This window comes from Oncorhynchus nerka, linkage group LG9a (assembly GCF_034236695.1).
Source record: "Oncorhynchus nerka isolate Pitt River linkage group LG9a, Oner_Uvic_2.0, whole genome shotgun sequence".
NCBI classification, from domain to species: domain Eukaryota; kingdom Metazoa; phylum Chordata; class Actinopteri; order Salmoniformes; family Salmonidae; genus Oncorhynchus; species Oncorhynchus nerka.
Genome location: NC_088404.1, coordinates 3,140,480 through 3,168,158, shown reverse-complemented (window position 1 = coordinate 3,168,158; position 27,679 = coordinate 3,140,480). Strand labels below are relative to the sequence as shown.

General features: G+C 45.3%; 1 protein-coding gene across 2 annotated transcripts in view; it reads left to right on the top strand.

Moving 5' to 3' along the window:
- LOC115127050 (mitochondrial glutamate carrier 1-like) overlaps positions 1–12,643 on the top strand; it is a 124,712-nt gene extending 112,069 nt beyond the window's left edge. For both annotated transcript variants that reach the window (XM_065022199.1, XM_065022198.1), the window contains 5 exons: positions 294–354; positions 9,160–9,304; positions 9,639–9,793; positions 10,090–10,165; positions 11,688–12,643. In XM_065022199.1, the coding sequence (XP_064878271.1) occupies positions 294–354; positions 9,160–9,304; positions 9,639–9,793; positions 10,090–10,165; positions 11,688–11,835 (585 nt within the window). In that variant the 3' untranslated portion in view covers positions 11,836–12,643. The remainder of the gene's footprint in view (positions 1–293; positions 355–9,159; positions 9,305–9,638; positions 9,794–10,089; positions 10,166–11,687) is intronic.
- The last annotated feature ends 15,036 nt before the right edge of the window (positions 12,644–27,679 follow it).

The window sequence follows — 27,679 nt, the reverse complement described above, 5'->3', positions numbered from 1 at the left end:
GTGTTCTATATTGTTATAATGTTCTATATTGTTATAGTGTTCTATAGGGTTCTATATTGTTGTAGTGTTCTATATTGTTATAGTGTTCCATATTGTTATAGTGTTCCATATTGTTATCGTGTTCTATATTGTTATAGTGTTCTATATTGTTATAGTGTTCCATATTGTTATCGTGTTCTATATTGTTATAGTGTTCTGGTTCTGGTTATATATACCCCTGGTTATCACACTTGACCAAATGTTCCTGTCAGATATAGTGGTTTTTCATCTTGTATTTGTGTTTATCGTCACAGGTTATCGTCACGACTCCTATGGAGATGTTGAAGATTCAGCTTCAAGATGCTGGGAGAATTGGTAAGAGATTTGAAGAGATGGAGGAGAATCCATATGAGATAGACAGAGGACAAACAGTAAGAGATAGATAGAGGTGAATCAGTAAGAGATAGAGGTGAATCAGTAAGAGATAGAGGAGAATCCGTATGAGATAGACAGAGGACAAACAGTAAGAGATAGATAGAGGTGAATCAGTAAGAGATAGAGGTGAATCAGTAAGAGATAGAGGAGAATCCGTATGAGATAGACAGAGGACAAACAGTAAGAGATAGATAGAGGTGAATCAGTAAGAGATAGAGGAGAATCCGTATGAGATAGACAGAGGACAAACAGTAAGAGATAGATAGAGGTGAATCAGTAAGAGATAGAGGTGAATCAGTAAGAGATAGAGAAGAATCCGTATGAGATAGACAGAGGACAAACAGTAAGAGATAGATAGAGGTGAATCAGTAAGAGATAGAGGTGAATCAGTAAGAGATAGAGGATAATCCGTATGAGATAGACAGAGGACAAACAGTAAGAGATAGATAGAGGTGAATCAGTAAGAGATAGAGGTGAATCAGTAAGAGATAGAGGAGATTCAGTAAGAGATAGAGGTGAATTAGTAAGAGATAGATAGAGGAGATTCAGTAAGAGATAGAGGTGAATTAGTAAGAGATAGATAGAGGAGATTCAGTAAGAGATAGAGGTGAATCAGTAAGAGATAGAGGTGAATCAGTAAGAGATAGAGGAGATTCAGTAAGAGATAGAGGTGAATTAGTAAGAGATAGATAGAGGAGATTCAGTAAGAGATATAGGTGAATTAGTAGGAGATTCAGTAAGAGATAGAGGTGAATCAGTAAGAGATAGAGGTGAATTAGTAAGAGATAGATAGAGGAGATTCAGTAAGAGATAGAGGTGAATTAGTAAGAGATAGATAGAGGAGATTCAGTAAGAGATAGAGGTGAATTAGTAAGAGATAGATAGAGGAGATTCAGTAAGAGATAGAGGTGAATCAGTAAGAGATAGAGGAGATTCAGTAAGAGATAGAGGTGAATTAGTAAGAGATAGATAGAGGAGATTCAGTAAGAGATAGAGGTGAATTAGTAAGAGATAGATAGAGGAGATTCAGTAAGAGATAGAGGTGAATCAGTAAGAGATAGAGGTGAATTAGTAAGAGATAGATAGAGGAGATTCAGTAAGAGATAGAGGTGAATCAGTAAGAGAGATAGAGGAGATTCAGTAAGAGATAGAGGTGAATTAGTAAGCGATAGATAGAGGTGAATCAGTAAGAGAGATAGAGGAGATTCAGTAAGAGATAGAGGTGAATTAGTAAGAGATAGATAGAGGAGATTCAGTAAGAGATAGAGGTGAATCAGTAAGAGAGATAGAGGTGAATCAGTGAGAGATAGACAGAGGACAAACAGTAAGAGATAGAGATGAATCAGTAAGAGATAGAGGTGAATCAGAAAGAGAGATAGAGGTGAATCAGTAAGAGGGATAGAGGTGAATCAGTAAGAGAGATAGAGGTGAATCAGTAAGAGATAGAGGTGAATCAGTAGGAGAGATAGAGGTGAATCAGTAAGAGATAGAGGTGAATCAGTAAGAGAGATAGAGGTGAATCAGTGAGAGAGATAGAGGTGAATCAGTGAGAGAGATAGAGGTGAATCAGTGAGAGAGATAGAGGTGAATCAGTAAGAGATAGAGGTGAATCAGTAAGAGATAGAGGTGAATCAGTAATAGATAGATAGAGGTGAATCAGTGAGAGATAGAGGTGAATCAGTGAGAGATAGAGGTGAATCAGTAAGAGATAGATAGAGGAGATTCAGTAAGAGATAGAGGTGAATCAGTAATAGATAGATAGAGGTGAATCAGTGAGAGATAGAGGTGAATCAGTAAGAGATAGAGGAGATTCAGTGAGAGATAGATAGAGGAGATTCAGTAAGAGATAGAGATGAATCAGTGAGAGAGATAGAGGTGAATCAGTGAGAGAGATAGAGGTGAATCAGTAAGAGATAGAGGTGAATCAGTAAGAGATAGAGGTGAATCAGTAATAGATAGATAGAGGTGAATCAGTGAGAGATAGAGGTGAATCAGTGAGAGATAGAGGTGAATCAGTAAGAGATAGATAGAGGAGATTCAGTAAGAGATAGAGGTGAATCAGTAATAGATAGATAGAGGTGAATCAGTGAGAGATAGAGGTGAATCAGTAAGAGATAGAGGAGATTCAGTGAGAGAGATAGAGGTGAATCAGTAATAGATAGATAGAGGTGAATCAGTGAGAGAGATAGAGGTGAATCAGTAATAGATAGATAGAGATGAATCAGTGAGAGAGATAGAGGTGAATCAGTGAGAGAGATAGAGGTGAATCAGTAAGAGATAGAGGTGAATCAGTAAGAGATAGAGGTGAATCAGTAATAGATAGATAGAGGTGAATCAGTGAGAGATAGAGGTGAATCAGTGAGAGATAGAGGTGAATCAGTAAGAGATAGATAGAGGAGATTCAGTAAGAGATAGAGGTGAATCAGTAATAGATAGATAGAGGTGAATCAGTGAGAGATAGAGGTGAATCAGTAAGAGATAGAGGAGATTCAGTGAGAGATAGAGGTGAATCAGTAAGAGAGATAGAGGAGATTCAGTAAGAGAGATAGAGGAGATTCAGTAAGAGAGATAGAGGAGATTCAGTAAGAGAGATAGAGGAGATTCAGTAAGAGAGATAGAGGAGATTCAGTAAGAGAGATAGAGGAGATTCAGTAAGAGAGATAGAGGAGATTCAGTAAGAGAGATAGAGGTGAATCAGTAAGAGAGAGATAGAGGAGATTCAGTAAGAGAGATAGAGGAGATTCAGTAAGAGAGATAGAGGTGAATCAGTAAGAGAGATAGAGGTGAATCAGTGAGAGAGATAGAGGTGAATCAGTAAGAGAGATAGAGGTGAATCAGTGAGAGAGATAGAGGTGAATCAGTAAGAGATAGATATTATTATTTCTGTATGTGTAATGTTTACTGTTAATTTGTATTGTTTATTTAACTTATGTATATTATCTACCTCACTTGCTTTGGCAATGTTAACACATGTTTCCCATGCCAATAAAGCCCTTGAATTGAATTGAATTGATAGAGGAGAATCAGTTAGAGAGAGTGGAATGAAGTCCTGTATTACAGCGTGATTTAAAGGCACTGTTCTCCCTTTTAGTGGACACGGCATCCACGTGACCGTTACGTTTCTCTATCGGTGATCCCGACCGGATAGAACCATTTAGAAAGATGGAAAAACAATCAGATATTTAGAGAGATGGAGGAGGATTGGTAAGAGAGAGACACGGAGATGCAAAATGGAAGGGTCACTGTGACCTAGTGTTGAAATATGGATAAATTCTGCCCCCGTGTGGTCAATAGTGGACCCACATAAGGATCCTACCATCTCTACTGTCTATTCTATAGTGGACCCACATAAGGATCCTACCATCTCTACTGTCTATTCTATATTGGACCCACATAAGGATCCTACCATCTCTACTGTCTATTCTATATTGGACCCACATAAGGATCCTACCATCTCTACTGTCTATTCTATATTGGACCCACATAAGGATCCTACCATCTCTACTGTCTATTCTATATTGGATCCACATAAGGATCCTACCATCTCTACTGTCTATTCTATATTGGACCCACATAAGGATCCTACCATCTCTACTGTCTATTCTATATTGGACCCACATAAGGATCCTACCATCTCTACTGTCTATTCTCGTCCCCTTGTTGTATTGGCCTACCATTACATTCTCATTGAGTTATTCATGCATTCCATGTGGTAACAGCTTGCAGTTATAATGCATTATGATGCAGTTATAACGCATTGTAAGACTTTACACGAGCAGGTACAAACCTTTATAAAGTCTTATCTTGCCTAAATAGCTGTAAACTGGATGGTTGGGTAGGTGGGTGGGTGGGTATGTGGATATGTAGGTAGGTAGGTGGATATGTAGGTAGGTATGTGGATATGTAGGTAGGTAGGTGGATATGTAGGTAGGTAGGTGGATATGTAGGTAGGTAGGTGGATATGTAGGTAGGTATGTGGATATGTAGGTAGGTAGGTGGATATGTAGGTAGGTATGTGGATATGTAGGTAGGTAGGTAGGTGGATAGGTAGGTAGGTGGATATGTAGGTAGGTAGGTAGGTGGATATGTAGGTAGGTAGGTGGATATGTAGGTAGGTAGGTAGGTAGGTAGGTGGATAGGTAGGTAGGTGGATATGTAGGTAGGTGGGTAGGTAGGTGGGTGGGTGGGTAGGTAGGTAGGTAGGTGGGTGGGTAGGTTGGTGGGCAGGTGGGTGGGTAGGTAGGTTGGTGGGTGGGTGGGTAGGTGGGTGGGTGGTGGTAGGTGGGTGGGTGGTGGTGGGTAGGTGGGTGGGTTGGTGGGTTGGTGGGTGGGTAGGTGGGTGGGTATGTGGGTATGTAGGTGGGTGGGTGGGTAGGTGGGTGGGTAGGTGGATGGGTAGGTGGGTAGGTAGGTGGATATGTAGGTAGGTGGGTGGGTAGGTGGGTAGGTAGGTAGGTAGGTAGGTGGATATGTAGGTAGGTAGGTAGGTGGATATGTAGGTAGGTAGGTGGATATGTAGGTAGGTAGGTAGGTAGGTAGGTGGATAGGTAGGTAGGTGGATATGTAGGTAGGTAGGTAGGTGGATATGTAGGTAGGTAGGTGGATATGTAGGTAGGTAGGTAGGTGGATATGTGGGTAGGTAGGTGGATATGTAGGTAGGTAGGTAGGTAGGTAGGTGGGTAGGTAGGTGGATATGTAGGTAGGTAGGTGGATATGCAGGCAGGGTGGATATGCAGGCAGGTAGGTGGATATGCAGGCAGGCAGGTAGGTGGGCAGGTAGGCAGGCAGGTGGGTGGATGGGCAGGCAGGCAGGCAGGCAGGCAGGTGGATTATGCAGGTGGTGGGTGGATATGTGCAGGTAGGCAGGCAGGTAGGTAGGTGGATATGTAGGCAGGCAGGTAGGGTGGATAGGTAGGTAGGTGAGTATGTAGGGCAGGTGGGTAGGCAGGTGGGTAGGTGGGTGGGTGGATATGTAGGTGGGTGGGTAAGTAGGTAGGTAGGTAGGTAGGTAGGTTGGTGGGTAGGTGGGTGGGTAGGTAGGTTGGTGGGTGGGTGGCGGGTAGGTGGGTGGGTAGATAGGTAGGGAGGTGGGTGGGTAGGTGGGCAGGTAGGCAGGCAGGCAGGCAGGCAGGTATGCAGGCAGGCAGGCAGGTGGGTGGGTAGGTGGGCAGGTGGCAGGTGGGTAGGTGGGCAGGTGGGCGGGCAGGCAGGTGGTGGGTAGGTGGGTGGGTGGGTAGGTGGGTGGCAGGTGGGCAGGTGGGTGGGCAGGTGGGCAGGTGGGTGGGCAGGGCAGGCAGGTGCAGGCAGGCAGGCAGGCAGGTGGATTGTAGGTAGGTGGGTAGGTGGATATGTAGGTAGGCAGGTGGATATGTAGGCAGGCAGGTAGGTAGGCAGGGTAGGTGGGTAGGTGGATATGTGGGTAGGTAGGTGGATATGCAGGCAGGCAGGCAGGCAGGCAGGCAGGCAGGCAGTGGTGGATATGTAGGCAGGCAGGTGGGCAGGTGGATATGTAGGTAGGTCGGTAGGTAGGTAGGTAGGTGGATATGTGGGTAGGTAGGTGGATATGTAGGTAGGTAGGTAGGTAGGTGGATATGTAGGTAGGTAGGTAGGTAGGTGGATATGTAGGTAGGTAGGTAGGTAGGTGGATATGTAGGTAGGTGGATATGTAGGTGGATATGTAGGTAGGTAGGTGGATATGTAGGTAGGTAGGCAGGCAGGTGGGTGGGTGGGCAGGTGGCAGTGGGGGTGGGTGGATAGGTAGGTAGGTGGATATGGGTGGTGGGTGGATATGTAGGTAGGGCAGGTAGGTGGATATGTAGGTGGGTAGGTGGATGGGTAGGTAGGTGAGTATGTAGGTAGGTGGGTGGGTAGGTGGGTAGGTGGGTGGGTGGATATGTAGGTGGGTGGGTAAGTAGGTAGGTAGGTAGGTAGGTAGGTAGGTTGGTGGGTAGGTGGGTGGGTGGGTAGGCAGGTTGGTGGGTGGGTAGGTGGGTGGGCAGGTAGGTGGGTGGGTAGATAGGTAGGGAGGTGGGTAGGTAGGTGGGTGGGTAGGGTGGGCAGGCAGGCAGGTGGGTGGGCAGGCAGGTAGGCAGGCGGGCAGGTGGGTGGGCAGGCAGGTGGGTGGGGTGGGCAGGTGGGTGGGCAGGCAGGCAGGTGGGGGGGCAGGCGGGCAGGCAGGCAGGCAGGTGGAGCCAGGCAGGTGGGGCAGGTGGATCATGCAGGCAGGCAGGCAGGCAGGCAGGCGGATGCAGGCAGGCAGGCGGATGCATGCAGGCAGGCAGGCAGGCAGGCAGGCAGGCAGGCAGGCAGGCAGGCAGGCAGGTGGACATGTGGGCAGGCAGGTGGATATGCAGGCAGGCAGGCAGGCAGGCAGGCAGGCAGGTGGGTGGATATGGAGGCAGGGTAGGCGGGCAGGTGGATGTGCAGGTAGGTCGGTGGGTAGGTAGGTAGGTAGGTGGATATGTGGGTAGGTAGGTGGATATGTGGGTAGGTAGGTGGATATGTAGGTAGGTAGGTGGATATGTGGGTAGGTAGGTAGGTAGGTGGATATGCAGGCAGGTAGGTAGGTAGGTGGATATGTGGGTCGGTCCGGTAGGCAGGTAGGTGGATATGCAGGCAGGCAGGCAGGCAGGCAGGTGGATATGTGGGCAGGCAGGTAGGTGGGGGGATATGGCAGGCAGGCAGGTAGGCAGGCAGGCAGGCAGGCAGGCAGGTGAACATGCAGGCAGGTGGATATGTAGGTGGATATGTGGCAGGTGGATAGGCAGGCAGGCAGGCAGGCAGGCAGGTGGATATGTAGGTGGGCAGGCAGGTGGATGGGTGGGCAGGCAGGTGGGCAGGCAGGTGGAGGTAGGTGGGTGGGCAGGCAGGCAGGCAGGGTGGCAGGTGGGCAGGCAGGCAGGCAGGTAGCAGGTGGGCAGGCAGGCAGGTGGATATGTAGGTAGGTAGGTAGGTGGATATGTAGGTAGGTAGGTGGATATGTAGGCAGGTAGGTGGGCAGGCATGTAGGTAGGTGGGTAGGCAGGTGGGCAGTTGGGTGGGTATGTAGGCAGGTGGGTATGTAGGTGGATAGTTGGGTAGGCATGTAGGTAGGTGGGCAGGCAGGTAGGTGGGTGGGCAGTGGGTAGGTAGGTAGGTGGGTGGGTAGGTGGGTAGGTAGGTAGGTAGGTGGGTGGGTAGGTAGGTGGGTAGGTAGGTGGATAGGTAGGTGGGTGGGTGGGTAGGTAGGTGGGTGGATATGTAGGTAGGTAGGTAGGTGGGTAGGTGGTTAGGTAAGTGGATAGGTAGGTGGATATGTAGGTAGGTAGGTAGGTAGGTGGATATGTAGGTAGGTAGGTAGGTAGGTAGGTGGATATGTAGGTAGGTAGGTAAGTGGATAGGTAGGTGGATATGTAGGTGGGTAGTTGGGTAGGTAGGTAGGTAGGTGAGTGGGTGGATATGTAGGCAGGTAGGTGGGTGGGTGGGCAGGTAGGTGGGTAGAGTGGATAGGGTAGGTGGATATGTAGGTGGGTAAGTGGATATGTAGGTAGGTAGGTAGGTGGGTGGGTGGGTGGGTAGGCAGGCAGGTGGGTAGGCAGGCAGGTGGGGCAGGCAGGTGGGTGGGTAGGTAGGTGGATATGTAGGTAGGTAGGTAGGTGGATATGTAGGTAGGTAGGTGGATATGTAGGTAGGTAGGTGGGTAGGTATGTAGGTAGGTGGGTAGGTAGGTGGGTAGTTGGGTAGGTATGTAGGTAGGTGGGTATGTAGGTGGATAGTTGGGTAGGTATGTAGGTAGGTGGGTAGGTAGGTGGGTGGGTACATGGGTAGGTAGGTAGGTGGGTGGGTAGGTGGGTAGGTAGGTAGGTAGGTGGGTGGGTAGGTAGGGTGGGTAGGTAGGTGGATAGGTAGGTGGGTGGGTGGGTAGGTAGGTGGGTGGATATGTAGGTAGGTAGGTAGGTAGGTGGGTAGGTGGTTAGGTAGGTAGGTAGGTAAGTGGATAGGTAGGTGGATATGTAGGTAGGTAGGTAGGTAGGTAGGTGGATATGTAGGTAGGTAGGTAAGTGGATAGGTAGGTGGATATGTAGGTGGGTAGTTGGGTGGGTAGGTAGGTAGGTGAGTGGGTGGATATGTAGGGAGGTAGGTAGGTTGGTGGGTAGGTAGGTAGGTAAGTGGATAGGTAGGTGGATATGTAGGTGGGTAAGTGGATATGTAGGTAGGTAGGTGGGTAGGTGGGTGGGTAGGTAGGTAGGTGGGTAGGTAGGTAGGTAGGTAGGTGGGTGGGTGGATATGTAGGTAGGTAGGTAGGTGGGTGGGTAGGTGGATATGTAGGTAGGTAGGTAGGTAGGTAGGTAGGTAGGTGGATATGTAGGTAGGTAGGTAGGTAGGTAGGTGGATATTTAGGTAGGTAGGTAGGTAGGTGGATATGTAGGTAGGTAGTTGGGTTTGGTTGGATATGTAGGTAGGTAGGTGGGTAGGTAGGTAGATAGGTGGGTGGGTGGATAGGTAGGTGGATAGGTGCGTAGGTAGGTGGGTAGGTAGGTAGGTAGGTAGGTGGATATGTAGGTAGGTGGATAGGTAGGTAGGTAGGTGGATAGGTGGGTGGGTAGGTAGATAGGTGGGTAGGTGGATGGATGGATACTACATTGTCCACAGACAGAACAGAAAAGTTAGTGCATCTTAATTACAATAATAGTACAATTGTTCCTTAACAAATCAACTATCAGAAAAGCTCTAACCCCACGCTGTCCCTGTCTGTCCTTCTATCAGAGGCCCAGAGGAAGCTGATGCCAGAGACGGTAGTACCGGGGACCGTGCCGACCAAGTCCCCCACTGCCATGCAACTGACCAGGGAACTGCTTAAGGAGAAGGGAATCGCTGGGCTGTACAAGGGCCTGGGGGCCACACTGCTCAGGTAAACAACATAGCACCACAGACAGACACTGTTCTGACCACCAACTACCCTTGACTCATTGGCTCTATCTCAATTGTATTTCCTAGATTCCTACCGTCCTCTCTCCTCGTCTCCTTCTCAAAACGTATGGAGGAAAAAGATCAGAGACTAAGGGACCTTGGATCTTCTCCTCCAAGGCGTTTTGAGGAGTCGAGGAAAGAGGACATGAGGAATCGAGGAATCAAAGAAATACAATGAAAGCCCATTCATAGATACACCGACACACACTGAGGTATGACAATATGATAAAACTCTCCTCTGCTCGTGCCTCGTTTCTCCCTTCCTCTCTTCTCAGGGATGTTCCGTTCTCCATCATCTACTTCCCTCTGTTTGCCAACCTGAACGACCTGGGGAAGAGAGGAGCGGAGGGCCCCGCTCCGTTCTATGTCTCATTCCTGGCAGGCTGTCTGGCTGGCAGCACGGCCGCCGTGGCTGTTAACCCTGTAGATGGTGAGACATAATATTATAATATCCAGTATCTAGTTAATAATACTGTAGTAATATAGACTGGCAGCACGGCCGCTGTGGCTGTCAACCCTGTAGATGGTGAGACATGGGGATTTTCTTTCAAATTTATTATAACTTCTTATTAAGACCCTAAAATGTGTTACAATGTTGTAGTATTATACTACGTTATGTCTCTCTGAGTTAAAATGGTCTGTATTTAGCCTGGGATCTTACACCAGTCATAGGTTCTTAGTTGCATCAGTTGTCGTGTTTACCATGGTGTTGTTGTGTATTGACAGTGATAAAGACCAGAATCCAGTCTATGAACAGAGGGAGTACAGAGGAAGCCTACAGCGGGGTGACTGACTGTATCAGGTACATCTCAACACAGGGGATTGTGGGGTATTGGCCCAGTGTCGTCCGGGGTTTGACTGGGGTGACTGACTGTATCAGGTACATCTCAACACAGGGGATTGTGGGGTATTGGCCCAGTGTCGTCCGGGGTTTGACTGGGGTGACTGACTGTATCAGGTACATCTCAACACAGGGGATTGTGGGGTATTGGCCCAGTGTCGTCCGGGGTTTGACTGGGGTGACTGACTGTATCAGGTACATCTCAACACATGGGGATTGTGGGGTATTGACGTTGTTCAGGACCCCCCCCCCCCCTCTCAAAAACACACTTTTTGTTTTGGATAAAAACATAACAATAGGATGTTCTAAGTATAGTACAATACATATTACCATCTCAGGAGATGGGTGAGTGTAGTTACCCTTTCATTCAAGTGCCCATGGACTTAGCACTGTTTGGTGTTTCTGTAGTACAGCCACCTAGCACTGTTTGGTGTTTCTGTAGTACAGCCACCTAGCACTGTTTGGTGTTTCTGTAGTACAGCCACTTAGCACTGTTTGGTGTTTCTGTAGTACAGCCACTTAGCACTGTTTGGTGTTTCTGTAGTACAGCCACTTAGCACTGTTTGGTGTTTCTGTAGTACAGCCACCTAGCACTGTTTGGTGTTTCTGTAGTACAGCCACTTAGCACTGTTTGGTGTTTCTGTAGTACAGCCACCTAGCACTGTTTGGTGTTTCTGTAGTACAGCCACTTAGCACTGTTTGGTGTTTCTGTAGTACAGCCACTTAGCACTGTTTGGTGTTTCTGTAGTACAGCCACTTAGCACTGTTTGGTGTTTCTGTAGTACAGCCACCTAGCACTGTTTGGTGTTTCTGTAGTACAGCCACCTAGCACTGTTTGGTGTTTCTGTAGTACAGCCACCTAGCACTGTTGTTTGGTGTTTCTGTAGTGTTTCTGTAGTACAGCCACCTAGCACTGCTGTTTGGTGTTTCTGTAGCACACATGTGATTGAGTTTACAAAGCAAATGCCCACTGGATTGGTAGAAAACATCGGGCTTTTCTTCTGCAAGGAAGACACAGGCTTCTTTCGGGCTCCCGACCCGAGTGGCACAGTGGTCTAATGCACCACATCTCAGTGCAAGGGGCGTCACTGCAGTACCTGGTTCAAATCCAGGCCGCATCACATCCGGCCGTGATTGGAATCCCATAGGGCGGCGCACAATTAGCCCAGTGTCGTCCGGGCTTTGACTGGGGTGACTGACTTGCCTGGTTAAATAAAAAATAAAAACTTTTGTAGCCATTTAATTGTGAATGTTTTGGGGAAAACCCATTCCCTCATCCAGAAGACTGTTATAATCAGCTATGTTTTTCACTGTTTTTCTTGTTCTTTTTGGTGACGACAATTTGAATACAGAATGAATACATTCTATACTCTATATGATAACTCAGCTGCCATATTCAGTTTAAACACATCATCAGTAACGAGGTAAAACTATTCACTGATATCTTGTTGCTAATCTGTGTTGCTCATATCTTTCCCATCAGTAAAATCATGAAGAACGAGGGTCCCTCTGCGTTCCTGAAGGGGGCGTACTGCCGTGCCCTGGTCATCGCGCCCTTATTTGGTATCGCCCAGGTGGTCTACTTCTTCGGGGTGGGAGAATACATCCTCAGCTTCCTGCCTGGCAACTGAGAACATCAACCATTCGGATCTCTGCCTTTCCCTCTCTCACGACCACATCACGCACAAGCACACCGAAAGACACTGGGATCACCTTTCGTCATGAAATAAGGTTTTGATCGTTTGATGGATTGTTTGGATATCTGATCGTCGGCGAGTTAAAGTATGACTACCACCAATTTAGGATAGTTTTTCTTTGAACCCTTTTGGCTTAAGAGCACCCCCTAGAGGCAACAACGTTGTGTTTAGCCTCTTCCATTGTCCTTGTTGTGTTGACTGTAATGCTATGGTTGTGAGCACAGTAGTAAGAGTACTTAGGAGAGAGATGTTGTGTTGATGGCAAAGCAACATTCCAGTGGAATTAATACCACAAATACCACAAATACCACAAATACCACAAATACCACAAATACCACAAATACCACAAATACCACAAATACCATGTTCTCAAACAATGATGATGATTATCTTTTTTTTTTTAAAATATATATTTTTGTTTTGATATGGGCCGTGAATTACAGGGTAGATCTATTGTCTGAGTATATGGTAGTCATCTCCGTTAACCTCCATAGTGTCAGAATGATCATGCGAATGACAACTATTGCCTATAAATCACATTTAATATGAATAACTTATCTTGTAGTAATATAACAACGTTAAAAAAAAATTAAAAAGGCTGGTCCAAATGAAAAAGCTGGAGTTGATGCTCAAGAAAACAAAGGATCACTTAAGACTATTTAATGTTAAGACTATTCAAAGTTAAGACTATTCAATGTTTACCAAGCATGCTCATTAAAGAAACAAAATGCTCCATACCTTATTAATGTTACCAGCTATTACGTAGTATACTTAAGCAGTAAGGCCCGAGGAGCTGTGGGTATATGACCAATATACCACGACTGAGGGCTGTTCTTAGGCTGGGTATATGGCCAATATACCACGACTGAGGGCTGTTCTTGGGCTGGGTATATGGCCAATATACCACGACTGAGGGCTGTTCTTAGGCTGGGTATATGGCCAATATACCACGGCTGAGGGCTGTTCTTAGGCTGGGTATATGGCCAATATACCACGACTGAGGGCTGTTCTTAGGCTGGGTATATGGCCAATATACCACGACTGAGGGCTGTTCTTAGTCTGGGTATATGGCCAATATACCACGACTGAGGGCTGTTCTTAGGCTGGGTATATGACCAATATACCACGACTGAGGGCTGTTCTTAGGCTGGGTATATGGCCAATATACCACGACTGAGGGCTGTTCTTAGGCTGGGTATATGGCCAATATACCACGACTGAGGGCTGTTCTTAGGCTGGGTATATGACCAATATACCACGACTGAGGGCTGTTCTTAGGCTGGGTATATGGCCAATATACCACGGCTGAGGGCTGTTCTTAGGCTGGGTATATGGCCAATATACCACGACTGAGGGCTGTTCTTAGAGTGGGTATATGGCCAATATACCACGGCTGAGGGCTGTTCTTAGGCTGGGTATATGGCCAATATACCACGACTGAGGGCTGTTCTTAGGCTGGGTATATGGCCAATATACCACGGCTGAGGGCTGTTCTTAGGCTGGGTATATGACCAATATACCACGGCTGAGGGCTGTTCTTAGGCTGGGTATATGGCCAATATACCACGACTGAGGGCTGTTCTTAGGCTGGGTATATGGCCAATATACCACGACTGAGGGCTGTTCTTAGGCTGGGTATATGGCCAATATACCACGACTGAGGGCTGTTCTTAGGCTGGGTATATGGCCAATATACCACGACTGAGGGCTGTTCTTAGGCTGGGCATATGGCCAATATACCACGACTGAGGGCTGTTCTTAGGCTGAGTATATGGCCAATATACCACGACTGAGGGCTGTTCTTAGGCTGGGTATATGGCCAATATACCACGACTGAGGGCTGTTCTTAGGCTGGGTATATGACCAATATACCACGACTGAGGGCTGTTCTTAGGCTGGGTATATGGCCAATATACCACGACTGAGGGCTGTTCTTAGGCTGGGTATATGACCAATATACCACGACTGAGGGCTGTTCTTAGGCTGGGTATATGGCCAATATACCACGACTGAGGGCTGTTCTTAGGCTGGGTATATGACCAATATACCACGACTGAGGGCTGTTCTTGGGCTGGGTATATGGCCAATATACCACGACTGAGGGCTGTTCTTAGGCTGGGTATATGGCCAATATACCACGACTGAGGGCTGTTCTTAGGCTGGGTATATGGCCAATATACCACGACTGAGGGCTGTTCTTAGGCTGGGTATATGGCCAATATACTACGACTGAGGGCTGTTCTTGGACTGGGTATATGGCCAATATACCACGGCTGAGGGCTGTTCTTAGGCTGGGTATATGACCAATATACCACGGCTGAGGGCTGTTCTTAGGCTGGGTATATGGCCAATATACCACGACTGAGGGCTGTTCTTAGGCTGGGTATATGGCCAATATACCACGGCTGAGGGCTGTTCTTAGGCTGGGTATATGACCAATATACCACGGCTGAGGGCTGTTCTTAGGCTGGGTATATGGCCAATATACCACGACTGAGGGCTGTTCTTAGGCTGGGTATATGGCCAATATACCACGGCTGAGGGCTGTTCTTAGGCTGGGTATATGACCAATATACCACGGCTGAGGGCTGTTCTTAGGCTGGGTATATGACCAATATACCACGGCTGAGGGCTGTTCTTAGGCTGGGTATATGGCCAATATACCACGACTGAGGGCTGTTCTTAGGCTGGGTATATGGCCAATATACCACGACTGAGGGCTGTTCTTAGGCTGGGTATATGGCCAATATACCACGACTGAGGGCTGTTCTTAGGCTGGGTATATGACCAATATACCACGACTGAGGGCTGTTCTTAGGCTGGGTATCTGACCAATATACCACGGCTGAGGGCTGTTCTTAGGCTGGGTATATGACCAATATACCACGACTGAGGGCTGTTCTTAGGCTGGGTATATGACCAATATACCACGACTGAGGGCTGTTCTTAGGCTGGGTATATGGCCAATATACCACGGCTGAGGGCTGTTCTTAGGCTGGGTATATGACCAATATACCACGGCTGAGGGCTGTTCTTAGGCTGGGTATATGACCAATATACCACGGCTGAGGGCTGTTCTTAGGCTGGGTATATGGCCAATATACCACGACTGAGGGCTGTTCTTAGGCTGGGTATATGGCCAATATACCACGACTGAGGGCTGTTCTTAGGCTGGGTATATGGCCAATATACCACGACTGAGGGCTGTTCTTAGGCTGGGTATATGGCCAATATACCACGACTGAGGGCTGTTCTTAGGCTGGGTATATGACCAATATACCACGACTGAGGGCTGTTCTTAGGCTGGGTATCTGACCAATATACCACGGCTGAGGGCTGTTCTTAGGCTGGGTATATGACCAATATACCACGACTGAGGGCTGTTCTTAGGCTGGGTATATGACCAATATACCACGACTGAGGGCTGTTCTTAGGCTGGGTATATGGCCAATATACCACGACTGAGGGCTGTTCTTAGGCTGGGTATATGACCAATATACCACGGCTGAGGGCTGTTCTTAGGCTGGGTATATGACCAATATACCACGACTGAGGGCTGTTCTTAGGCTGGGTATATGACCAATATACCACGACTGAGGGCTGTTCTTAGGCTGGGTATATGACCAATATACCACGACTGAGGGCTGTTCTTAGGCTGGGTATATGACCAATATACCATGACTGAGGGCTGTTCTTAGGCTGGGTATATGACCAATATACCACGACTGAGGGCTGTTCTTAGGCTGGGTATTATTGTTGCTGTTATAAACTGGTTACCAACGGAATTAGAGCAGTAAAAATATATACGTTTTGTCCTACCTGTGGTATACGGTCTGATATTACCACGGCTATTAACCAATCCGCATTCAGAGCTCGAACCGACCAGTTTATAATATGAATTAGAGCTTAAATGACGACATACATTTATATTTAAACGTGTGTCAGGCCAAGACCCGTAGAATATCTTAAGTTGTGAACTATATACAATTATACAATACTAACACTCCCATTGGATCTAACCTGAACAGCCCAGTCATCCCTGCCTGTGATTGGTTGTAATTGCCATTCAGCCAATCACCTTTATAGCTCTGTGTGGACCCTAATTGCCTTGTCCCTGGTGCTCTTTACTCTATAGGGGGCAGCGGTCTTGGTGTTAAACATTTGGGCCAGTGAAAGTACTCATACTATATCTGAAGACCAACCTAATCTGCAATAGATTCTATACAAAAAAAACAAACAGAATCAATGATAATTGATGAAGCCACTTTTAATAGTGTCCAAATGATTTCTAACTGTTTATTGTTGTTATTAATATTTGGAAAGATATTCCTCTTACAGCCATTCAAACTTTAAAACGTGTAGTTTGACATCTTTCCCAAACAAGATAGACAAACAATTTGAAAACTTCTCTGCCTATTGAAATCTGAAAACAGAGCAGGAATAACTTTTACCAATCAAGAGGTTCAGCTGTTTTAGTCATCACATCAACGGCATTTATTAAGGTAACGTTCCACTGTTAACTTAACTGTCACAGAACTTTCAGAAATGTCAAATTAGAGTTGTTTTTTAAATTTTTATTTAACCTTTATTTAACTAGGCACTTCACTTCACTTATTTACAGTGACGGCCTACCCCAGCCTAACCCAGATTGTGCGCCGCCCTATGGGACACCCAATCACGGCCGGATGTGATACAGCCTGGAATCAAACCAGGGACTGTAGTGACACCTCTTGCACTGAGATGCAGTGCCTTAGACTGCTGCGCCACTCGGGAGCCCCAATGTGTGTGCACCATAGAATTAGGAGTTAGAATACTAGAATGGACATGAACCTTCTTATGATGGGATAAAGGTCAGCCATGTTGGTCAGGGAGTTGGTCAACCATGGTTTGCCAGTGCTGTGGCAGGAATTAGACAAGTTGTAAATGCAACAAGTATTGATATTATATCATTAAATAGCACTCACAGCTTTACAATTTATTTTCTTGGGGACATTTATGGTCTGTTTACATATATTTTAGAAGCTATTTGTACAGAAAATGTGTATAAAACTTGAATAAACTGTATTTATAACATGTGACAATATTTTAGCTTGACAATAATTTAATTACACAATTTCTCATATATCACATGCTGTACTTTTATTTTCATGTATAAGTAAAATCAGGATTATACCTCTGCTACTGTTCATTCCGATCAGACTGGTTTGGATTTCTCCCTGACCAATATGGCTGACATTTTCCCTTCCATTCTAGAACCTTGAGGGTTTATGACATAGTTTATGACATAGTAATTTAATAGGATCCCGATGGAGTGCACATCACATTCTAAGAATGAGACAATATGTTAACAATGGGACTTTTGACAGAAATCAGCTACTTTGGCCACTTTCAACAAGTTAAGAGCATATGAAATCTTAGCCTGTTTCTCTCCTATTTAAATATGAAATCAGAACAGGAATAACTCTACCAATCTAAAGATACAGCTGTTAGAGGAACCGCCACCGACTGCTTTTTTTGATAACTTTATAAAACAACTTACATTTTTACCACTTTCCCGTAAAGCTAGACAAAAAGATAGAACGTATGACATCTTTCTCTACTATTCAAATCAGGGCATCAGAACACTTCTACCACTACCACAAAGATACTTGTAAAGAACTGGTGAAAGGCACACAATTTAAATGAATGTAAAATTACAATCTAGTTGTGATTTCAATAGTGTACTAACAATATTATACTAAGATTGTGTACTATACTACAATAGTGTACTAACAATTGTTTTATTTCAGTCATTCATTGTATTATCTTTAGCTTGAGTATGTTTTGTTTGTTCTCTTGGCTCTTTGAGGGATTGAAGCTTCCATGGTGTGGCTTTGTCGTAAATGCATCACTGAAGGCCTGCCACACCATTCAAATCAAATCAAGCTTTATTTATACAGCACATTTCAGACATGGAATACAATGCAATGTGCTTCACAGGGGGGAAAAACTAATTAAAAACAATGAAAATAAAAACTGAAATATTTACAACCCAACAAAGATAAGAAAGATAAAAGAATGACAAAAAAGCACACTAAGTAAAAGCTGTATGTTTTGCAGTTGACCAATGGCTTTCTTGGGTAGACCAGACAGGAGAGCATTATAGTAATCAAGTCTGCTTGTAATAAAAGCGATGAGTCTCTCTGTTTCAGCCTGAGAGAGAAACGGCCACACCTTGGCAATGTTCCTCAGGTGGTCAAAAGCTATCTTGTTCACATTCCTGATTGTGTGATTAGAAATTGAGTTCAGAATCTAAAATCAATTTTTACACAGTGTTTTATCTTTATTGCCCGTGATTTAAAATGTGCGTCCAGATTCTCTGTCTGTGCTTTAGATCCAACAATAAGTACCTCGGTCTTCCGGAGACACCTGAAACCCCACCTCTTTCAGGAATACCTAGGATAGGATAAAGTAATCCTTCTCACCCCCTTAAAAGATTTAGATGCACTATTGTAAAGTGGCTGTTCCACTGGATGTCATAAGGTGAACGCACCAATTTGTAAGTCGCTCTGGATAAGAGCGTCTGCTAAATGACTTAAATGTAAAATGTAAATGTAATGTCTTGTCTTGATTTAGCTGGAGGAAGTTGTGAGCCGTCCAAGAGTTGATCTTGCCAGACTGATGCAGCTCTTCAGTTGTACTGGTTCATTCCCTATTGGCACACTATTCCCTACATAGTGCACTACTTTTGACCTACATTTGGTAAAGCGTAGTGCACTATATAGGGAATAGTGTGCCATTTGGGAAGGATCCACTGTTGCACTGTTAACGTGATCTATCATGTGTTGGGAGATAACTGAGATCTATCATGTGTTGGGAGATAACTGAGATCTATTATGTGTTGGGAGATAACTGAGATCTATTATGTGTTGGGAGATAACTGAGATATATCATGTGTTGGGAGATAACTGAGATCTATCATGGGTTGGGAGATAACTGAGATCTATCATGGGTTGGGAGATAACTGAGATCTATCATGTGTTGGGAGATAACTGAGATCTATCATGTGTTGGGAGATAACTGAGATCTATCATGGGTTGGGAGATAACTGAGATCTATCATGTGTTGGGAGATAACTGAGATCTATCATGGGTTGGGAGATAACTGAGATCTATCATGGGTTGGGAGATAACTGAGATCTATCATGTGTTGGGAGATAACTGAGATCTATCATGTGTTGGGAGATAACAGATCTATAACGCTTATCAATATTCCTTTCTATATATATATATATGTGTATGTATGTATGTATGTATGTGTTGTGTCCACCTCAGTATATCGCAGATGATATGAACATTTCCTTATCTATAGTTTTATTGCACATTTACCAGCTTTATTTACACCCCTACCTCTCCAGCCCCCTTTATTTACACCCCTACCTCTCCAGCCCCCTTTATTTACACCCCTACCTTATTTACACCCCTACCTCTCCAGCCCCCTTTATTTACACCCCTACCTCTCCAGCCCCCCTTTATTTACACCCCTACCTCTCCAGCCCCCTTTATTTACACCCCTACCTCTCCAGCCCCCTTATTTACACCCCTACCTCTCCAGCCCCTTTATTTACACCCCTACCTCTCCAGCCCCCTTTATTTACACCCCTACCTCTCCAGCCCCCTTTATTTACACCCCTACCTCTCCAGCCCCCTTTATTTACACCCCTACCTCTCCAGCCCCCTTTATTCCCCCCTCCAGCCCCCTTTATTTACACCCCTACCTCTCCAGCCCCCTTTATTTACACCCTACCTCTCCAGCCCCCTTTATTTACACCCCTACCTCTCCAGCCCCCCTTATTTACAAAAAAAAGCTATAATTTGAGTGGTTTATCTTCATACTCAAAAACTGTATGCAATGAGATACAATCCTATTGTAGCTCGATGACCAAATACACACCATGTTAAACCCACTATGCCACCAGGAATTACCTTCTGAAGAAAATTAGCTTAGAATAAACAATGTGATGATAATTATGAATTCATGTCAAATCAAGTGTATTGCAACACAATTTATTTCTTGATTATTTTTTGTTGTTGCTCAAAATAGTGGAGAAACGTAGCAAACACACGTAGCAAACACGTAGCTAACGCGTGTAGCTAACAAAAAAAACATACTTGAATCTATTCAGTAAATCAAATGAAGAAATGCATTACTGTCGTAGTCGGAAAGCAACATGATTTTAGAATTTCATCTTTGTTTTCAGAATGACTTGTTTCACCACAGTGGTGATAGTAATGACCTGGTCATACTATCATTACATCCATGTCTTAATGAGCAGGTCGGATCAGTTCTAGCCTAGAGATAGCTAGGGCATTTATCATTCTCTGAATCCCAAACCAACCCCTAGCCTAGGGGATGGGGATAGTTGATAGGGCTAGGGGATAAGGCTAGGGGATAGGGGATAGGGCTAGGGGATAGGGTTAGGGGATAGGGTTAGTTGATAGGGCTAGGGGATAAGGATAGGGTTAGGGGATAAGGATAGGGGATAGGGCTAGGGGATAAGGATAGGGGATAGGGTTAGGGGCTAGGGGATAGGGTTAAGGAATAGGGGATAAGGATACGGATAGGGTTAGGGGCTAGGGTTAGTTGATAGGGCTAGGGGATAAGGATAGGGTTAGGGGCTAGGGGATATGGATAGGGGATAGGGCTAGGGGATATGGATAGGGGATAGGGCCAGTGTACTATATAGGGAATAGGGTTCTATAGGGCCCTGGTCTAAAGTAGTGCACTATATAGGGAATAGGGTTCTATAGGGCTCTGGTCTAAAGTAGTGCACTATATAGGGAATAGGGTTCTATAGGGCTCTGGTCTAAAGTAGTGCACTATATAGGGAATAGGGTGCCATTTGGAAGGCAGACAGACAGGAAAGACAAAATGCCCATTGTATGTGATCTTACCTGTTATTTTATTCATGTTTATTCTTCAAACATTCCAACTGCCAACTCATCTCGTATGATAATATCATTGTTATTACAAATGCTTGTTGTTATTGTTGTTTTGTTATTGTTGTTTTGTTATTGTTTACCCTCGTGTTGTATGATTTTCCTTGTCTTTACGGTTTTAATCTTGAACATGCTGAACAATGAAGTCATTTTCATTCAGTTTTTGATCAGCTGTGAATTTGTCCTGACTGTGTCGATCTGGTCGGTTTGGTTGTGTGTGTGTGTGTGTGTGTGTGTGTCTGGTTTGGCTGTGAAGTAATGCTGTAGTTAGTAATGACTTAGTCATAGCTTAGTTAGTTAGTTAGTTAGTGTGACACCTTGCGATGTTATTTCTCTTTGATGTCAGTCCCACTCTCTCTCCTTTCTCTTCTTCTATCTATCACACGCCTCCGTCATCTGTCCGTCATGTGTATGTCAGGGGGGCGAGGAGGATCTATCTTAACACCAAAAATACAATTATAAAAGCACAAATAAAGATTAGGCACAAAATCGCAGAAAAACCCTTCCTATCACTGAAGCACTAGACCACACAGCCAATGGGGTTCCAGAGAAAAACCCTTCCTATCTCTGAAGCACTAGACAACACAGCCAATGGGGTTCCACAGAAAAAACCCTTCCTATCTCTGAAGCACTAGACCACACAGCCAATGGGGTTCCAGAGAAAAACCCTTCCTATCTCTGAAGCACTAGACAACACAGCCAATGGGGTTCCACAGAAAAAACCCTTCCTATCTCTGAAGCACTAGACAACACAGCCAATGGGGTTCCACAGAAAAACCCTTCCTATCTCTGAAGCACTAGACAACACAGCCAATGGGGTTCCACAGAAAAACCCTTCCTATCACTGAAGCACTAGACCACACAGCCAATGGGGTTCCAGAGAAAAACCCTTCCTATCACTGAAGCACTAGACCACACAGCCAATGGGGTTCCAGAGAAAAACCCTTCCTATCACTGAAGCACTAGACCACAAGGCCAATGGGGTTCCACAGAAAAACCCTTCCTATCACTGAAGCACTAGACCACACAGCCAATGGGGTTCCAGAGAAAACCCCCTCCTATCTCTGAAGCACTAGACCACACAGCCAATGGGGTTCCACAGAAAAACCCTTCCTATCACTGAAGCACTAGACCACACAGCCAATGGGGTTCCAGAGAAAAGCCCCTCCTATCTCTGAAGCACTAGACCACTCAGCCAATGGGGTTCCACAGAAAAACCCTTCCTATCGCTGAAGCACTAGACCACACAGCCAATGGGGTTCCACAGAAAAACCCTTCCTATCACTGAAGCACTAGACCACACAGCCAATGGGGTTCCAGAGAAAAACCCTCCTATCTCTGAAGCACTAGACAACACAGCCAATGGGGTTCCAGAGAAAAACCCTTCCTATCACTGAAGCACTAGACCACACAGCCAATGGGGTTCCAGAGAAAAACCCTTTCTATCTCTGAAGCACTAGACCACACAGCCAATGGGGTTCCAGAGAAAAACCCTTTCTATCTCTGAAGCACTAGACCACACAGCCAATGGGGTTCCACAGAAAAACCCTTCCTATCGCTGAAGCACTAGACCACACAGCCAATGGGGTTCCAGAGAAAAACCCTTCCTATCTCTGAAGCACTAGACCACACAGCCAATGGGGTTCCACTGAAAGGACCTCGCTGTTGGAACAGTAGAATTGGAATGAGAACACCTTGTTCTAGTTGTTAGAGGATCACAACGTTCTATAGCTACCAAGTCCCTGTGGTGTATACCACCTTGCTACATCGTCTAAAGAACATGTCCCTGTATACCACCTTGCTACATCGTCTAAAGAACATGTCCCTGTATACCACCTTGCTACATCGTCTAAAGAACATGTCCCTGTATACCACCTTGCTACATCGTCTAAAGAACATGTCCCTGTGGTGTATACCACCTTGCTACGTCTAAAGAACATGACCCTGTATACCACCTTGCTACATCGTCTAAAGAACATGTCCCTGTACTGTATACCACCTTGCTACGTCTAAAGAACATGTCCCTGTATACCACCTTGCTACGTCTAAAGAACATGTCCCTGTACTGTATACCACCTTGCTACACCGTCTAAAGAACATGTCCCTGTATACCACCTTGCTACATCGTCTAAAGAACATGTCCCTGTACTGTATACCACCTTGCTACGTCTAAAGAACATGACCCTGTGGTGTATACCACCTTGCTACACCGTCTAAAGAACATGACCCTGTATACCACCTTGCTACATCGTCTAAAGAACATGACCCTGTGGTGTATACCACCTTGCTACATCGTCTAAAGAACATGTCCCTGTACTGTATACCACCTTGCTACGTCTAAAGAACATGTCCCTGTATACCACCTTGCTACGTCTAAAGAACATGTCCCTGTACTGTATACCACCTTGCTACGTCTAAAGAACATGTCCCTGTACTGTATACCACCTTGCTACACCGTCTAAAGAACATGTCCCTGTATACCACCTTGCTACACCGTCTAAAGAACATGTCCCTGTGGTGTATACCACCTTGCTACGTCTAAAGAACATGTCCCTGTATACCACCTTGCTACACCGTCTAAAGAACATGTCCCTGTGGTGTATACCACCTTGCTACATCGTCTAAAGAACATGTCCCTGTATACCACCTTGCTACATTGTCTAAAGAACATGTCCCTGTGGTGTATACCACCTTGCTACATCGTCTAAAGAACATGACCATGTGGTGTATACCACCTTGCTACATCGTCTAAAGAACATGTCCCTGTGGTGTATACCACCTTGCTACATCGTCTAAAGAACATGTCCCTGTGGTGTATACCACCTTGCTACATCGTCTAAAGAACATGTCCCTGTATACCACCTTGCTACATCGTCTAAAGAACATGTCCCTGTATACCACCTTGCTACATCGTCTAAAGAACATGTCCCTGTATACCACCTTGCCACATCGTCTAAAGAACATGTCCCTGTACTGTATACCACCTTGCTACATCGTCTAAAGAACATGTCCCTGTGGTGTATACCACCTTGCTACATCGTCTAAAGAACATGTCCCTGTGGTGTATACCACCTTGCTACATCGTCTAAAGAACATGTCCCTGTGGTGTATACCACCTTGCTACATCGTCTAAAGAACATGTCCCTGTATACCACCTTGCTACATCGTCTAAAGAACATGTCCCTGTATACCACCTTGCTACATCGTCTAAAGAACATGTCCCTGTATACCACCTTGCTACACCGTCTAAAGAACATGTCCCTGTGGTGTATACCACCTTGCTACATCGTCTAAAGAACATGTCCCTGTGGTGTATACCACCTTGCTACATCGTCTAAAGAACATGTCCCTGTATACCACCTTGCTACATCGTCTAAAGAACATGTCCCTGTATACCACCTTGCTACACCGTCTAAAGAACATGTCCCTGTGGTGTATACCACCTTGCTACATCGTCTAAAGAACATGTCCCTGTGGTGTATACCACCTTGCTACATCGTCTAAAGAACATGACCCTGTGTTGTATACCACCTTGCTACATCGTCTAAAGAACATGTCCCTGTATACCACCTTGCTACATCGTCTAAAGAACATGTCCCTGTGGTGTATACCACCTTGCTACATCGCCTAAAGAACATGACCCTGTATACCACCTTGCTACATCGTCTAAAGAACATGTCCCTGTGGTGTATACCACCTTGCTACATCGTCTAAAGAACATGACCCTGTGGTGTATACCACCTTGCTACATCGTCTAAAGAACATGACCCTGTGGTGTATACCACCTTGCTACATCGCCTAAAGAACATGTCCCTGTGGTGTATACCACCTTGCTACATCGTCTAAAGAACATTTCCCTGTGGTGTATACCACCTTGCTACATCGTATGGCCAAAACTAGTGCACTACATAGGGATTAGGGTGCCAGACTGGTAAAAACTAGTGCACTACATAGGGATTAGGGTGCCAGACTGGTCAAAACTAGTGCACTACATTAGGATTAGGGTGCCAGACTGTTCAAAACTAGTGCACTACATAAGGATTAGGGTGCCAGACTGGTCAAAACTAGTGCACTACATAGGGATTAGGGTGCCAAACTGGTCAAAACTAGTGCACTACATAGGGATTAGGGTGCCAGACTGGTAAAAACTAGTGCACTACATAGGGATTAGGGTGCCAGACTGGTCAAAACTAGTGCACTACATAGGGATTAGGGTGCCAGACTGGTCAAAACTAGTGCACTACATTAGGATTAGGGTGCCAGACTGTTCAAAACTAGTGCACTACATAAGGATTAGGGTGCCAGACTGGTCAAAACTAGTGCACTACATAGGGATTAGGGTGCCAGACTGGTCAAAACTAGTGCACTACATAGGGATTAGGGTGCCAGACTGGTCAAAACTAGTGCACTACATAGGGATTAGGGTGCCAGACTGGTCAAAACTAGTGCACTACATTAGGATTAGGGTGCCAGACTGTTCAAAACTAGTGCACTACATAAGGATTAGGGTGCCAGACTGGTCAAAACTAGTGCACTACATAGGGATTAGGGTGCCAAACTGGTCAAAACTAGTGCACTACATAGGGATTAGGGTGCCAGACTGGTCAAAACTAGTGCACTACATAGGGATTAGGGTGCCAGACTGGTCAAAACTAGTAGTCATCTCTATAGGGACCTGTAAGATCTCTAGTGATCTCTGTTCTCTTTATTCCTCCAAGAAGAACTGTTGTTGTGCATTGAAGATACCACTCTAGCCTGATCCCAGATCTGTTTCTGCTCTCTGGACAACTCCAGTGATGTCATTGTTACGACAATTCCATAGGAGTTGTCAAGAGAGCGGAAACAGGCACCCAGGCTAAACTGACTGGCACCCAGGCTAAACTGACTGGCACCCAGGCTAAACTGACTGGCACCCAGGCTAAACTGACAGGCACCCAGGCTAAACTGACTGGCACCCAGGCTACACTGACTGGCACCCAGGCTAAACTGACTGGCACCCAGGCTAAACTGACAGGCAACCAGGCTAAACTGACTGGCACCCAGGCTAAACTGACTGGCACCCAGGCTACACTGACTGGCACCCAGGCTAAACTGACTGGCACCCAGGCTAAACTGACAGGCACCCAGGCTACACTGACTGGCACCCAGGCTAAACTGACTGGCACCCAGGCTAAACTGACAGGCACCCAGGCTAAACTGACAGGCACCCAGGCTAAACTGACTGGCACCCAGGCTAAACTGACAGGCACCCAGGCTAAACTGACAGGCACCCAGGCTAAACTGACTGGCACCCAGGCTAAACTGACTGGCACCCAGGCTAAACTGACAGGCACCCAGGCTAAACTGACAGGCACCCAGGCTAAACTGACAGGCACCCAGGCTAAACACACCTTCCACTCTCTCCTTCTCCTTGACTAATGTGTGTGGTGAATTACGATATGTATGACATTACAATTGTCTGCACACAAAATGTACTGTAAATTACTATGAAAAGAAATCTTCTGCTAAATGTCATGTATTATTGTCTTAGTCATTGTTTACAATGAGATGTTGTATTTCCAGTTTCCTTCACCATTTACTGTTCTAATGAAGTCACATGACCGTCTTCACCTGGTATGTCTGTTCTAATAAAGTCACATGACCGTCTTCACCTGGTATGTCTGTTCTAATAAAGTCACATGACCGTCTTCACCTGGTATGTCTGTTCTAATAAAGTCACATTCTATTCATTTAACCTTTTTTTTTCCTACTACCACTGACCAGGGAAACAGGCCTACTGACTTAGCTGATAACTATAACTACTATGTAGAGGGAAACAGGCCTACTGACTTAGCTGATAACTATACCTACTATGTAGAGGGAAACAGGCCTACTGACTTAGCTGATAACTATAACTACTATGTAGAGGGAAACAGGCCCACTGACTTAGCTGATAACTATAACTACTATGTAGAGGGGAACAGGCCTACTGACTTAGCTGATAACTATAACTACTATGTAGAGGGAAACAGGCCTACTGACTTAGCTGATAACTATAACTACTATGTAGAGGGGAACAGGCCTACTGACTTAGCTGATAACTATAACTACTATGTAGAGGGAAACAGGCCTACTGACTTAGCTGATAACTATAACTACTATGTAGAGGGAAACAGGCCTACTGACTTAGCTGATAACTATAACTACTATGTAGAGGGAAACAGGCCTACTGACTTAGCTGATAACTATAACTACTATGTAGAGGGAAACAGGCCCACTGACTTAGCTGATAACTATAACTACTATGTAGAGGGAAACAGGCCTACTGACTTAGCTGATAACTATAACTACTATGTAGAGGGAAACAGGCCTACTGACTTAGCTGATAACTATAACTACTATGTAGAGGGAAACAGGCCTACTGACTTAGCTGATAACTATAACTACTATGTAGAGGGAAACAGGCCTACTGACTTAGCTGATAACTATAACTACTATGTAGAGGGAAACAGGCCCAAATGACTTAGCTGATAACTATAACTACTATGTAGAGGGAAACAGGCCTACTGACTTAGCTGATAACTATAACTACTATGTAGAGGGAAACAGGCCTACTGACTTAGCTGATAACTATAACTACTATGTAGAGGGAAACAGGCCTACTGACTTAGCTGATAACTATAACTACTATGTGAGGGAAACAGGCCTACTGACTTAGCTGATAACTATAACTACTGTAGAGGGAAACAGGCCTACTGACTTAGCTGATAACTATAACTACTATGTAGAGGGAAACAGGCCTACTGACTTAGCTGATAACT